The sequence below is a fragment of the Hylobates moloch genome, unplaced genomic scaffold (genome assembly GCF_009828535.3).
Source record: "Hylobates moloch isolate HMO894 unplaced genomic scaffold, HMol_V3 SCAFFOLD_4, whole genome shotgun sequence".
In the NCBI taxonomy this organism is placed as follows: Eukaryota; Metazoa; Chordata; class Mammalia; order Primates; family Hylobatidae; genus Hylobates; species Hylobates moloch.
The window spans coordinates 21,863,873-21,878,705 of NW_026652279.1; the positions used below are offsets into that span (position 1 = coordinate 21,863,873).

At 44.5% G+C, this 14,833-nt stretch overlaps 1 protein-coding gene across 10 annotated transcripts in view; it reads left to right on the forward strand.

Annotated features, from left to right (window-relative positions):
* The window catches only part of ITPR1 (inositol 1,4,5-trisphosphate receptor type 1), a 363,343-nt gene that overhangs the window by 288,602 nt on the left and 59,908 nt on the right, over positions 1 to 14,833 (forward strand). For all 10 annotated transcript variants that reach the window (XM_058437182.1, XM_058437183.1, XM_058437190.1 and 7 more), the window contains 5 exons: positions 2,012 to 2,212; positions 4,033 to 4,143; positions 6,328 to 6,423; positions 9,683 to 9,805; positions 10,880 to 10,984. In XM_058437182.1, the coding sequence (XP_058293165.1) occupies positions 2,012 to 2,212; positions 4,033 to 4,143; positions 6,328 to 6,423; positions 9,683 to 9,805; positions 10,880 to 10,984 (636 nt within the window). The remainder of the gene's footprint in view (positions 1 to 2,011; positions 2,213 to 4,032; positions 4,144 to 6,327; positions 6,424 to 9,682; positions 9,806 to 10,879; positions 10,985 to 14,833) is intronic.

A 14,833-nucleotide genomic window follows, 5' to 3' on the forward strand; every position in this document is an offset into this window, starting at 1 on the left:
GGAGTCATTCAGGGTGGAGGCCTCGAGAGCAACAGGCAGAGGGCATTGCCTGGTGGGAGCCCGGAGGCCAGGCAGAGAATGAGGAGTGCTTGAAGTGTGTTGTAAACACTAGCTGAAATAATCTGAAATAAATGAAATTAATTCATTGGGAGAGGTAACAGAAGTTTGAGAGACAGATGTTATAAGAGTTGCCTCTCAGATGTTATAAGAGTTGCCTCTCTTTCATCCATAGAGACTTGATTGTTGGTTTAGACTGTATCCTCAAGTCCTTTTTCTATATATTCGAATGGGAACATTTGTTACATATTAATCTATATGCCTTTTTAAATTCACTGGGAGCAGTAACAGAAGTTTGAGAGACAGATGGGCCAGGAGAGCCTTGCTGTGAATTTCAGCCATGGACAGCCAGGCCCTCTCCAGAGTTGTCCCAAACACTCCTCCAGCGCCCCTGCACAGAGCCAGGCTGAGCCAAGCCCTCCAACAGGTAGTATCTTCCCTGAGGAGCTGGAGCAAGGCAGAAATGGCTGTGAAATCCTCCTCTGGTCTCCCTTAGAGAAACAGTCGAGCCCACACAGTCCCAAATCATCTGTTCTCCCTCCACCTCCCACCTGGACCTGAACTTGTTATGGAGCAAAAGGGATCTGAGTTAAGTTGTAGTGGGGAGAAAGGAGGTGGTTAGTTTGGTGATGAGTCAAGCATTGAACTTGGTTACCAGTTCTTAACCTGTGCATTTACAGATGTTTTAATTATACAAGGAATGTGTGGATATATTCTTTTTATAAAGACCAAACGAAATTAAGTATTTAGTTACAAGAGTTGCCTCTCTTTCATCCATAGAGAACTGGTTGTTGATTTAGACTGTATCCTCAAGTCCTTTTTCTATATATTGGAACGGGAACATTTGTTACATATTAATCTATATGACTTTTTGAAAAATCTTGACAGTGTGTCATAGAGATCTTTCCATATTGGCACATAGGCATCTACTCAGTGTTTCTAATTTATAATATTAAATGACGTAGATATACTGTAATTTATTTACTCCTCAGTTGGTGCGCAGTTAGGTTGTTTCCAGTTCTTCACTGTCACAAACAGTACTATAGTGGACATCCAATACATACTTTGTGAGTAGAAGTGAATACTTCATAGAAGTGGAAATTACTGGGTCAAAGATCATGTCCATTTTATCTTTTCGTATTGCCCATTTTTTTTTACAGTAAGCACGTCGCTTTAGTAACTGAGGAAAAGAAAATACATAATTTTTGCTTCTTGTTAAGAACAGATTACTGGAGCCTCTGACAAAAATCTCCTCATTAAAATACTCTATTTCTCAAGTTGGGTGAATGTGGCTTTTTAAATTTTGTTGAGGAAGTGTCTTGCTCCTATCTGTGCCTCTTGTTTACATTTAGAACTCACCTGGAGAATACCTGCGCAGGCACATGCACACAAACACACACACATTTCCTCACTCTCACTCCTTCCTTTAATCATGGAAATGGTCAGACAAGTAATCCAGGCTCCCTCCACATGGCACTGGGAGTAAGCCAGCTGATCACACCCCCATTTTGCGGTGAACTGTCCCTAGTGCTGGGCTCTGGGCATTCAGCACTCAGATCAAACCATCATCTTTAAACAAAACCACTGCCCTTGGAAATGTCAGATGCCTCTGAACTTAACATCTGATGGAAGCTGGGGTGGGCAGGAGAGAGGAAGGGGAAAGAAGTGAATGGAGAAATGAGGACTCACAAAGATGATAGGAGTCAACTGCACTGCATTCCATATATTTACACCTTGGAGAGCAGGTTGCATTGTTGAGGGCCATTGCCATACACTAAGACCATGGGTTTATCATCATGGTGGTGGGGGTCATACTGACTCTTCCGTGCTCTCCCACGTGGCATCTCTCTGTATAATTACCAGCCTATTAGAGGCTATCAAAATGGCAGGATGAATAACGTTTCCCTCTTTCCTCTGCCTTTGCTCACCGAACCTGGGGACTACCCAATTGCAGAACTTCCTCCGTTGCCAGAATAACAAGACCAACTACAATTTGGTATGTGAGACCCTGCAGTTTCTGGACTGTATTTGTGGAAGCACAACTGGAGGCCTTGGTCTTCTGGGCTTGTATATAAATGAAAAGAATGTAGCGCTTATCAACCAAACCCTGGAAAGTCTGACCGAATACTGTCAAGGACCTTGCCATGAGAACCAGGTAATTAAATTTCTGTTTTGGGATGGGGAAAAAAAAGTGTCCCATTTTGGAAATGTTGACAGAGACTAGTTCAGAAATCACGAAGCCTATGCCTGTTGGCCTAGGGAGTCAGTAGGACAGGAGGCTGTCTTCCAGCAGTTGAGAAATAGCCATGGTGTTTCATGATACTACAGAACCTTCCTAATGAAGGGCATTGGAGGGACAGTCCGTGGTCTCTTTCCTTGGCTAGGTTTGGCTTCATTTGATTTGGTTTGAATGTCCAACTATTTAACTTGATTTCTAGGAGTAGGCAATAAAGCAGGAATGAAATGAGAACCAAAAGACAGTGATCTATTTTAAATACTAGGGGATTTCAAAGAGTGACTACTGGAAGGGGGCTTAAGCCTAGCTAGAGAGAAGAAAATTACTACACATGAGACAGCTTGAAAGTAATATAAGGACATTTATAGTTGAGATTTAAACATCATGGACATTCAGGGAAAAGAAAGACGAGATAGTCTTGACTTTGGTCTCTCAAAGAAGAATATTTTGGGAGTACAACCCAATAACTTCTTGTCTTGAGTAGAGTCATTGCTTATATGTGGCATCTTAAGGATTTTGTGAGTTTTTGCATTGTGCTAGATTGAGTATGATTTTTTGTTTGTTTGTTTTTGGAGACGGAGCCTCACTCTGTTGCCCAGGCTGGAGTGCAGTGGTGCAATCTCGGCTCACTGCCTCCTGGGTTCAAGCAATTCTCCTGCCTCAGCCTCCCTAGTAGCTGGGACTACAGGTGAGCGCCACCATGCCCAGCTAAATTTTGTATTTTTTTTAGTAGAGATGGGGTTTCACCATATTGGCCAGGCTGGTCTCGAACTTCTGACCTCGTGATCCACCCGCCTCAGCTTCCCAAAGTGCTGGGATTACAGGCTTGAGCCACCATGCCTGGCCAAGTATGATTTTTAATCCCAAATTATAGCTTCATCCTGACTGGAGAGAGACGACCAAGGCTTCAAATGGTCAGTGCTAAACCCAGCAGCCAGGGAAGGTTACTTGTTTGACTTGGGGAGCCAGGCCCTTCATTCAGAGGAGAACGGTTTATGAGAGACAACTCATTGTCTATTAAAAACCTGGTCTCAGTTGTCTGTGAATGTGAGAATAGCATTTTGTGAGATGCACTTTCCTCTCCCGGTTCCTTCATGAAGCAGATGGTGTAGTCCTAGTTAAAATGAAAAGGAACAAAAAAATACAACAGGCTTGGGGAAAGGCTTTATTTGACATCTAAGTGAATTTCCTTATTACCTCAAGTTTGCTTCTCTGCCAAATGGAGGCCTGTTGAAAGGAACAGATCAGAGTGGATTGTGCTGCAAACGGAGATGTTACCTGGGGGCAGATGATTAATTTTGATATTGTGTGCCTTAAACAGGAAACTTGCTTTCCAAGCTTAAGCCTTAAGCTAAAGTACAAAATACAAAAAGAGTGATTTAGAGAGAATGGAACACACCTTGAAAGGGGAAAAAGGGTTCAGAACCCAGAATCAGTCATACACCATATTTTCCTTTAAGAACAAAAGCCAACTGTGCTGCATGATTTGGATTAGACACGACCAATTTATCAGTTACAGTGCATGGGGACTTTCCTACTGTTTACTGTTAATTCTGAAACTAGAGATTTTCATCTGTCTTTTATTCTTACCACTTTCTCACGGAAAATTTGCAGCTCTCCCCTAGAGACATTACTGGGAGTGGTAAGCATTGTGTTGAAATAGCAGTTCAGTCTGTTGGCCTTTGACGTCTGATTTATGACCAGCGTTTGTGTAAATGTCTGTGTGTGTCTTTGCTCAGAACTGCATAGCCACCCATGAATCCAATGGCATTGACATCATCACAGCCCTGATCCTCAATGATATCAATCCTTTGGGAAAGAAGAGGATGGACCTTGTGTTAGAACTGAAGGCAAGTAGGAATTAAAAGCAGAAGATAGTCATTTGGAAACCGTCACTTTTGTGTTTTGCCTTGGGCACATGCACATGGTCAATTAGTCATGAGACTAAATATTAAAGATAGTTCTTTAAATGAATGACGCAAGTTGCTAGTGCTGACTACCATGCAGAACTTCAACCTTTCTCTTCCACATAAGGTATCCCATGAGGGGATAGGAGCTTCTGAACTGTTAGGTCACACGGAATGAAGGTTCCTTGCTCAAAGCTAAGAAATGAATTCCAACAGCATCGAGTACTAAATACCTTGGTTCTGAAAGTCACAAACAGAGAAACAATGGAAACGCCATTCCCTCTATGGTTTCTGATTTTTCCCCATTTGAGGGAAAAGGGCCAGTTGAAGAATAGTACAACTAAGCCTATATAGGACCAAAAAAATAAAAAAAAAAAAACCCCAAAAAACAAACAGCTATTTTTACTTAATCAAGAAAATACCTTTTTCTCTTTTGTCACTGATTTAGCAGAAGGGTGGTTAATAATGTTGGTTGAAAATAAGGAAAATTACACAAACCAAAAATGTGCCTGCAGGCCTCTGCTGAGTTTCTCTGAATTGTGTACAAATGCGGGACTGCGAGTGACTGATGTGGAAGCCCACTGACATTTGGACTCTCTATTACTCAAACAGCTTAACGGAATGAAAATCATGACTTCTAGGTGCTAAACCTGCAGCATTTCCAAGCTGGCCTTTTGGATATTTGGGAAATTGATATACCATTCCTGATGTTGACTTCTAAAGCATACCCAGAAAACCCTCCCTTCTATGTAGGGGTTCCATAGGTTCTCTGAGAATCCCATGATTCAGTTTTAACAATTGAGCTTGCAGGCATCAGGTTTCTAAAGTGTATTTCAAATCATGTTAGCCTTTCTGGACACATTTCCTTTTTAACTGTTCCCATGTCAGGGCATGTTGAGATTTGTCCTCTATCTGCCCATCCGCAACAGCGAGCACTTCATCATTATCATGAAAGAGCCTAGAACTACAGGGTTTTGGCTGAAAGGCTGAGCTGTATTTATTGCATGAAGGATGTCATAGGAAAGGTCATTAGGAAAGATGGGAACACAGAAACCTGTGGGAATGGCAGTTATTTTCTCTTTATTGTTTAGAACTGAGAGTCCACACTAACAGTCAATTTGGGTGTGTGGTTTAAATGGACTTTTTTTCTGCTATTTTTAATTCCTTTTGACAAATTGTGTTTTAGAATGAATTTTAACACATTCAAGCTTGTGTACCTGGCTACCATTTATCAGAAAGTCCGAAATAAACAGAAGTTCATGTGCTCCTGGTCAGCATTTGAGTGACTTTTTCAACTAATCCAGTGATCTATGGATGATGATAGAAATCTGTGCCCTGCAATAGCATGATACCCTGACTCAACTGCAGTGAGCTAAACTAGGGGAAGAAATAAGACCACTCACACTGTCCAGAAAAAAGAAAAAAAAACCCAACAACTTTCAAGTCCTGTACATAAAGAAGCATCCAAAGTATCACAGACCCAGGGCCTAAAATGAAGTCAAGCCAGGAAGTACAGGATGTGGGGTGTGAACATGGGTGTTTTTAATGTAATGGGAAATTATGGCTTGGCCTGCATGCATTGTTCCTTTGGGTCACATTTGTTAACTAGTGTCAGATGTACTCATTATATTAGGGGTTATGAGAGCTAATAGAAATATTTTAAGACAGGGAAGAATTACCTTCATTACCTGTCTTCTCTGGCCTGCAAGGCCAAATAACAGTTTGTAAACACACCTGCCCTGAAGGCAGCACAGATCTATGTAGCAGCAGCTTCTTCCCAACCACTGTCATCATGAGGGTGACAGTGTATCCATAAGTACCCACGTGTAAATTCACAATTTCTTCTAGGACTTGTACCAGCTAACATTAGGGCATAACACACATGCCCTGACAAATATGTGCCTCTTTGTCCCAGATCAGATTCTGCACACGTATCTGGGGTCTGAAGGGGGACATTCTCTGCATGGTGCAGATGGTTTTTGATGTACTTGACCCAGAGCTTCCTCATGGGGTGAAATGTTTGTCTGTTTAGCCAGGATGCCTCCCATGTGTCAGTTGGCACCTGCATTCAGGCCGGGCCCCCAAGCAGCCCCTCTACATTTCCTCTCCCTTTATTTCTCCAATTAGAACAATGCCTCGAAGTTGCTCCTGGCCATCATGGAAAGCAGGCACGACAGTGAAAACGCAGAGAGGATACTTTATAACATGAGGCCCAAGGAACTGGTGAGTTGGGTGACGGATCTGATGGTAGCATCAAGGAGCATTGCAACGATATTTGGGATAGAGCAGGGGATCTGCTTCCTGGAGCTTTCGTGAAGGTTCCCAAAGTCAGAAGTATAAACGGAACATTTAATTCAGGCCTCTGACTGAGTAGAGAAGTGAAATATTTTGGTTGGTGCAAAAGTAATCGCGGTTTTTGCCATTACTTTCAATGGCAAAAGTAATAGTGGGTTTGCCATTGAAAGTAATGGCACGCCGGGCGCGGCGGCTAACGCTTATAATCCCAGCACTTTGGGAGGCTGAGGCGGGCGGATCACGAGGTCAGGAGATCGAGACCACAGTGAAACCCTGTCTCTACTAAAAATACAGAAAAAATTAGCTGGGCGTGGTGGCAGGCGCCTGTAGTCCCAGCCACTCGGAGAGGCTGAGGCAGGAGAATGGTGTGAACCCGGAAGTGGAGCTTGCAGTGAGCCGAGATTGCGCCACTGCACTCCAGCCTGGGCGACAGAGCGAGACTCTGTCTCAAAAAAAAAAAAAAAAAAGTAATGGCAAAAACTGCGATTACTTTTGCACCAACCTATATGACATTGAATACCCTCTCCCTTTGGCATAAACCACATGGAGAAGCCTCCCTCTCTGTTTTTCCCTCATGGGGGACAGTGTGGTTATGGAACCTAGCAGACCTGAGTTCAAGTCCATAGCTCTTCCTGTTTTGCTGTGTTACCTTAGACTTCTCTGAGCTGCAATTCCCTGATCCATAAAAGGACAATAATAATAATATTACCTACTCCAGAGGGTTGCCTTGAAGACTAGATGAGAAGATTCATGTCAAGCCCTAGCACAGTGCCAGCACCTGATACACCCTTAGTGAACGGAAGTTCCTTTTCCTTTCTTTCCTCGTTTGCTGCTGGTATTTGAGCCATATCTTTGTCCAGTGCTGAAGAATTCATGTCTCTTCTTGGTGCCAAGAGTCTGAGCTACAGAAGTGTTTTTTGGTTGCTGACGTTTGGGTTTTTTGTTTGTTTCTTTTAAAGAAAACACGATCTGGTTTATTTTTGAGGGGTGATAGTCACAATTGGCTGTGACTTGCAGGTTGGGAGAGTGTTGCAGGCTGTGAGACAAGCAGCTTTCAGAGACGGTGACATAAGTTGAGGGCGGAGCTCTCTATTTGGACTTTTTTTCCACGCTAATAAACTGTAACTGACAGACTTAAATGAGGGCACCAAAACATTTCTGCCTCCTGGTGACCTGAATGTGCACTTGGGGGCCAGGCAAAAGTCCCTTTATGTATGCTTTTAAATAAAGTTAAGAGCAGCCCAGTTCTTTGATCTCTGAGGTCAGGGAGTAAGTTCTCAGCTCGAGATGGAAGGCCTCTCTGAGTTTACATAACAAGCTTATGTAACTGGGGGTCACTGGAGAGGCGAGGCTTGTCATTCTTGAGCAGGGATGGAATGACTATTCAGGGACCCCATTCGGCTTCCCAGGAATCAAGAACATGCCCCAGCTCTCTGACCTAACTCAGGTGGGGAAAATGTCAACACCCAGTGCGGTGGCTGGCACCAGCTCTTGGGCAGCCCCCTGGTGGTTGGAGAACATCATTCTGGCTCATAGGAAGAGTCAGGCTTCCTGGAACAAACACTGTTCTAAGAATCCAAATAGAATACGTGTGTATATACATGTGTGCGTACATACGTGTGTATGCTCCTGGCCTCAAATCGCATGTAACATGTTGTCTGCTTGATTTAGTATTCGAGAGAATTGGCAGGGAAACAAGCTCAGAGAGTGAGGCTCTCTTGTCTCCAACTTTACTTCCAGGGCCTGACTTGGTGTCAGTATTGACATATGTGGCCTTTGGTATTAGATAATGACAAATAATTCATGGGAATGGCCTTGTGGCAATGGGGGAGGCAGAAATGCCCACCGAATCATCAAAGAAGATTATAATTTTTAGTACAAATTGGAGGTTGAAGGTATTTTCTTCTTCTTCTTGAAATGATTCAATCATGAATGATGTGTTCATTTGATAAATGTTGGCCACACCCTACATTGTCCTGGGCATTGCAGAGGGTCCTAGGGGAAGGATTCAGATATGAGCAGACTCAGTCCCTGCTCTCAAGAAACTGAGACAGAAACTTGAGGGAACAGTCAGACAGGCACAGAAATGCTCTGAGAAATGTGCTCAAACCATCAGACAAGCCAAGTGTGTGGTCCTCCGGGAGCCGAGTCGTGCCGCTGTGAAGGGTAATAGGGCCAAGTTCACATCCCAGCTCACTACCTGTGACTTTAGGAATGTTCTTTTATCTCCTTGACTCTATTTCCTCATCCACTAAAAAAATAAATAAGGAAACAGGTGCAGTGGCTCACACTTGTAATTGCAGTACTTTGGGAGGCTGAGGTGGGAGGAACACTGGAGTCCAGGAGTTCAAGACCAGCCTGGGCAACATAGTGAGACCTTGTGTTTACAAAAAAATAAAGCATTAGCCAGGCGTGGTGGTGGACACCTGTAGTTCCAGCTACTTGGGAGGATAAGGAAGGAGGACCACTTGAGCCTGGGAGGTCAGGGCTATAGTGAGCCATGATTGCACCACTGCACTCCAGCCTCGGTGACAGAACAAGACCCTGTCTCAAAAAAAGGAGGAGAATCTCTGATACCTTATAAATGTTTGTGAGCATTAAATTTTTTTGAAAGAATGTTAAACACCTAGACACAGTCCTTGGCACATAGTAAGCACTCAGTAGGTAATACTAGTTCATGCTGCCGTTTTCATTTGGAGTAGGCTGTTGGGGACTGGGAAAATTTAAAAAATGAAAAAATAGTTTCACCAGCTATTCCTAAATGTGAATAGACTTCTTATTAGGTTTTCCTGAAATGGCAAAGGGCTGGGAGTGGGGAGAGTTGGTGGGAGGAAATATTGAGATAGGAAAAGTCTGGCTTCTAGCCTACATTCATATCATATTTATTGTTTCAAGGCACTTGAAAGCCATTGCTCCCTTCTAAAGGAGGGCATTAACCAGCCACAGCATGTCTCTTGGTCTAAGCAGAGTGAATGAGTTTCATTTCTCACGACAGGAGAGGTGGATTGGTGTTGACTGCCTGTGCCAGTGTCATGAAGGATTCTGAGGCTGTGTCCAAGCCCGATAGGAGAGAGTGCAGAACAGCCTTTTCCCTGGGAGGGGAGACAGCCAGTGTGCATGCTGTCCATCCAGTCCTGTGTGGGTCTTCCTTGAAACAGGAGTTTTGTTCTCTTGGCTCTTCTTGCAGGTGGAAGTGATCAAGAAAGCCTACATGCAAGGTGAAGTGGAATTTGAGGATGGAGAAAACGGTGAGGATGGGGCGGCGTCCCCCAGGAACGTGGGGCACAACATCTACATATTAGCTCATCAGGTATGATCTCTCCTGTGCCTCCTCTGGATGCTGCCTCCCTACAGGTCCAAAATTCCGAGCTGGAGGGTGCCCCTAGTCTTGCTTTTCCTTTATGACTTTAACCTGGGACTGTCTGTACTCATGAGACTGCAGCTCACAGGTGCTTGTGGCAACCTGACCCAGTGTGCAGAGTTCCAGGACGTTTCCATTTTTCCACGGTGATAGGGTCATGTAGTTGGAAATCCCCGTGTTTCTTAAAAGCATTCACCCCCAAGCAGTGACACTTGGATGGTTTATGACTCTGTCTGGAGACAGTTGAAAGGAGTCTTAGGCTTTTATAAATATTGATGAGCCTCTCTTAACAATCTAAAGAAATAAACTTCAGCTTCCTTGCATATTGCATTTGGAAATCTGTGGGAACTTGTCCTTATGACTTCCTTTTGTTTCCCTTTCTGGGGATACGGCAATACTTTATGCCCTGGCACCAAAATGCCATGTTTCATAACTCTCCTTCCAAGCGGCTGGGTTTTTGAAGAGCCTTTCTCTTTTTGGATGCCGATGTACCTTGAGCTTTCGGTGGATAGGGGCAGGCTGTAACCCTGCTGGAGCCTTGTGTTTCCTGTCTCGTCCACCTCTTTCAAACTCATTTATGGGAACCAGATACACAACAATGATGAAATTGGGCCCGAGGTTGGTGGGCCCCTGTTACCACCCACTGGTTAAAGAATTTCAAACAGTCTCCTGCCCCTTTTCCCTTCCATGACCACATCTGCCACCTAGAAAGCTTCTGAACATTCCGAATGGAGGCTCCCTAGGCTACACAGAAAGCCCTATCTCCCTCCTGCCTGGCTAATGACATCGGGGGAAAGTGGACCCATGTGTGGGCACGAGCTTTCCATGCTTTTCTACCAAGCTCCCAAAATAGCGCCTGTGCACAGCACGCCTTGATGGGATGGAGCAAGCCTCGTGGCACCTTTGCCCTTCGGCTTGCTGCTGGTTATTATGCATTTTTAAATACCCAACATTAGAAAGGAGTTTCTGTGTTCCTGTTGTGAAGAGACACCAACCTCCTGTATCTCTGTCCCTGTATTCTAGTTGGCTCGGCATAACAAAGAACTTCAGAGCATGCTGAAACCTGGTGGCCAAGTGGACGGAGATGAAGCCCTGGAGTTTTATGCCAAGCACACGGCGCAGATAGAGGTAAAAGCTGAGTAAAGTCAGGGCATGGGGTTGTGTTGAGGCCATTAGTGTGCAATGCCTTGCTCTGGGGCTGGCGTGCATTCATTCATCCGAGCAATAGAAATGTGAGTGTGTACTGTGTGCTAATTCCTGGGCTGGGTGCTGGACATCCCATGGCCAAGACAGTCATTATTGCTGCTTGTGGTCCGGTGGAGAAGGGGACACTGAGCAACCTCTCATTCATCACGAATTCACCAGGACAGGTGGGAGGCATCATAAGAAAGTCCAGCAGAGATACCTGCTGTAGATCGTGGTGGTCACAGAGGCCTAGTCTGAAGAAATGCCATCTAAACCCAGACCCTAAAGAACAGAGGGATGAAACAGGTAGAGACTAGCAAGAGGAACTTTTCAGACATGGGGAATAACGGCAAGCGAAAGCCCAGAGGTGGGAAGATTCTAGGTGATCCGGAGGGGCTAAGCAAGGCTTCAATGCTCAGGGCCTAGAGTTCAGTGCAGAGGGAGATCCAAAGGGAAAGGCAGGCAGCCCTGCTCTCACAGGGTCCTGTCAACCATCCTTATGAGAAGTCTGGGCTACATCCCCAGAGCAATGGGGAACTGTTGGAGAGTTTTCCCCAGGAGGGCGTTACAATCAGATCTGTGTTTTTTGTTGTTGTTTTTTTTTGGTTTTGTTTTTTTTTTTTAAAAAGCTGTCTTGTGGCAGGGCACAGTGGCTCATGCCTATAATCCCAACACTGGGAGGCCAAGGCAGGTAGATCACTTGAGGTCAGGAGTTCGAGACCAGCCTGGCCAACATGGTGAAACCCCTTCTCTACTAAAAATACAAAAGAAAAAAAAAATTAGCCAGGCATGGTGGCACGTGCCTGTAATTCCAGCTACTTGGGAGGCTGAGGCACAAGAATGGCTTGAGCCTAGGGGGCAGAGGTTGCAGTGGGCCAAGATCGCACCACTGCACTTCATCCAGGGCAACAGAGCAAGCTGTCTCAAAACAAACAAACAAACAAAAAAGTGTCATGACGCATTGTGAGTGTGGAGATGGCCATAATGTGAAAGGAGAGACTCCACCTAATCTAGAGAATGCTAAAATTACAGAAGCAGGTGCTGGGCAGCCATAAGTTAAAAAGAAGACAAGTTGAAGCCACACATGTTGGTGTTATATTGAAAATGTGACTTAAATACTTTCAATAAAGCTTTACAATTCTCTCTGGGGGAAACAAACAAACAAAAAAACAAAGCCTCTGCAAAGTCATTGGTGTATCTCCAGTTTGCAAATGAGGAGCTGTGAAATAAGGCTCAGAGAGGCTGTGTCACTTTTCCAGCCACCAGTGGCAGAGCTGGAATTTTCATCCTGATCTATCTGGTCCCTGAGCCTGTGGGTCCATTTGTACCTGCACTGTCTTTTAGAATCCAAGAGAACACAGACCTCTCTACAGGCTTTGAGCAGTAAGGAATGATGTGCTTTGTTTTGCTAATGAGGAAATGTACAAGTTCAATATCAGTGTTGGAACAAAGATTTTAAAGAATGGACAGACTCCTTTGGGCAATATGAAATGTTGATGATGGAGACTTTTCAAGAATGTGTTCTGACCTGATGTCTCAGGTCTCTGGGCTATCCTAATAAAACACATCATTTCACTGATTAGCCAACCATGCCAGTGTATGTGAGCAAATATCTTTGATTTATCATTAATGCCTAGGAGCTTGACTGAAAGGCCAGCTCTGTCCTCTAGAGCCCTTAAAAGGCGAGCTTTAGATGTCTGTGATACAGAATTTCAGAGGAGAAAAGGACCTTGGAGATTATCTCATTGAACTCCTTGACTCATTGGGGAGAAGGCCGAAACTTGATCAGGTTTAAGAGGTGTGAACAAGGTCACCTAGCTTTTTAGGGATGGTAGAAGGACTGGAATATGTTCTCCTGACTCCAGATTCTTAATCTACTGAGAAAGAGTTGAGTAGATCTTAAATGGTAAAGAGAAGTGACCAGCCATGCCCTAGCTCTCAAATCCTGCCCTTGGCCAGCCACCCAGCTCTTCAGATTTCCCTAGGGAGTGATCGATGCAAAGCTAGGGATACTTTGCTACTACCAGGGGCTTTCCATGCAGACCCAATGTCTTCACTCTGGTGAACTAGGCTGGGTAGCCCTGGAGTCTAGAACTCAGTTCTTGCCAGGAGGCCTCCTTGTCTACTCCTCCTTTCCCTCCTGGACCCAGATGCACACCTCAGATCATCTTCCTTCAGTGGAAAGAAGCACTTGTCCATAGTCCACTTGACTCTATGAAGCAGGCAGGCTCTTGATAGCAGGAGACGGCAGAGGTGATCCCTGACCCTTGCATACACCAAGATCATGGGGCAACTGCTTGTGTGCAGGTTCTGGTCACTGACCCCACACCACAATTCCAGTTAAATGGGGTTGAGTTATGGACAAGAATCAGTATGGTAACTAGCCTGATCTCCACATAGATTTGGGAACCACTGGTCTAGAGACCACACCCCCCAGAACTTTTGGAGGCAGGACTGTGGGAACCTGTCTCACCTCTAAGAGAGTTTCCCACTACAACTTGACCTGAGTCACCTCTCTTGCTGTATCAGGGAACAAAGGTTTTGGGAGAGCTAGAACCAGCTCTTCTTGTAGAGCACGTTGCATCCTGGGCCTCACCTGACTTCTCCAACCTCTGAGGAGGAAGAAGAGAGACTTGTGCCTCTACTGTACTGTAAACCATAGCCCTTTTGAAATCACTACCTCCCAGCACTATGACACAATCAAGTGCGCTAGAATTTGAACAGTCCAACCAGAGTACCTCCTCTCTGGGGACTCAGCCAGTCTAGGAAGGGCATGGAGGACACTTGCAAGGTGTCCATCCCTGGGGCCCAAACATAGCCAGCATAAAGGACAGTGAGTGCTGCCCCAGAGTTGAAAAGGCATGTTGGTTCATGTATGTTTTAGATCCTTTGACAAGAGGTAGGAGGTCACTGCAACTGGATATAACCAAAGATCTCTTTTTAAAGTTCCCATCTAGGAAAAATAACCCAATGTTACTATCTGAGAAAGTGCCTTAGGTGAGATTTATACTACTGCCTAGCAGTGGACCCTCCAACATGATAGTCACTAGCTATGTATGGCTATTTAAATACAATTAAATAAAATTAAATATTCTGCCTCTCAGTTGCACTAGCCACACATGTTAGTGATTGGGGCCACATGTGACTAGTGGCTGTCCTCGTGGATAGGACAGACAGAACCATTCCATCATTACAGAAAGTTCTAGAGATAGCATCAGCCTCATGTGAATATGCACACAAAACACAGAGTAAATTGATCCAGATAAAAGTTGGTCACCTTAGAAATTAATGGGTTCACCAGGAGGTGGAGGTTGCAGTGAGCTGAGATCGCACCACTATACTCCAGCCTGGACAACAAAACGAGACACCATCTCAAAAAAAAAAAGAATTCATGGGTTCATCATTGTCTTGGATTATATAAAAAAATAAAAATTAGGCTGGGCACAGTGGTCCACGCCTGTAATCCCAGCATTTTGGGAGGCTGAGGTGGGCAGACCACCTGGGCTCAAGAGTTTGAGACCAGCCTGACCAACATAGTAAAACCCTGTCAATACTGGGAAAAAAAACAAAAAAACAAAAAAAAAAACCGGGCATGATGGCGCATGCCTGTAATCCCAGCTACTCTGGAGGCTGAGGCAGGAGAATCACTTAAACCCAGGAAGCAGAGGTTGTAGTGAGCCAAGATTGCACCACTGCACTCCATCCTGGGTGACAGAGCAAGACTCCGGACTCTGTCTCAAAAATAAATAAATAATAAAAATTTAAAAATAAATAAAATTAATGGATCTGAAG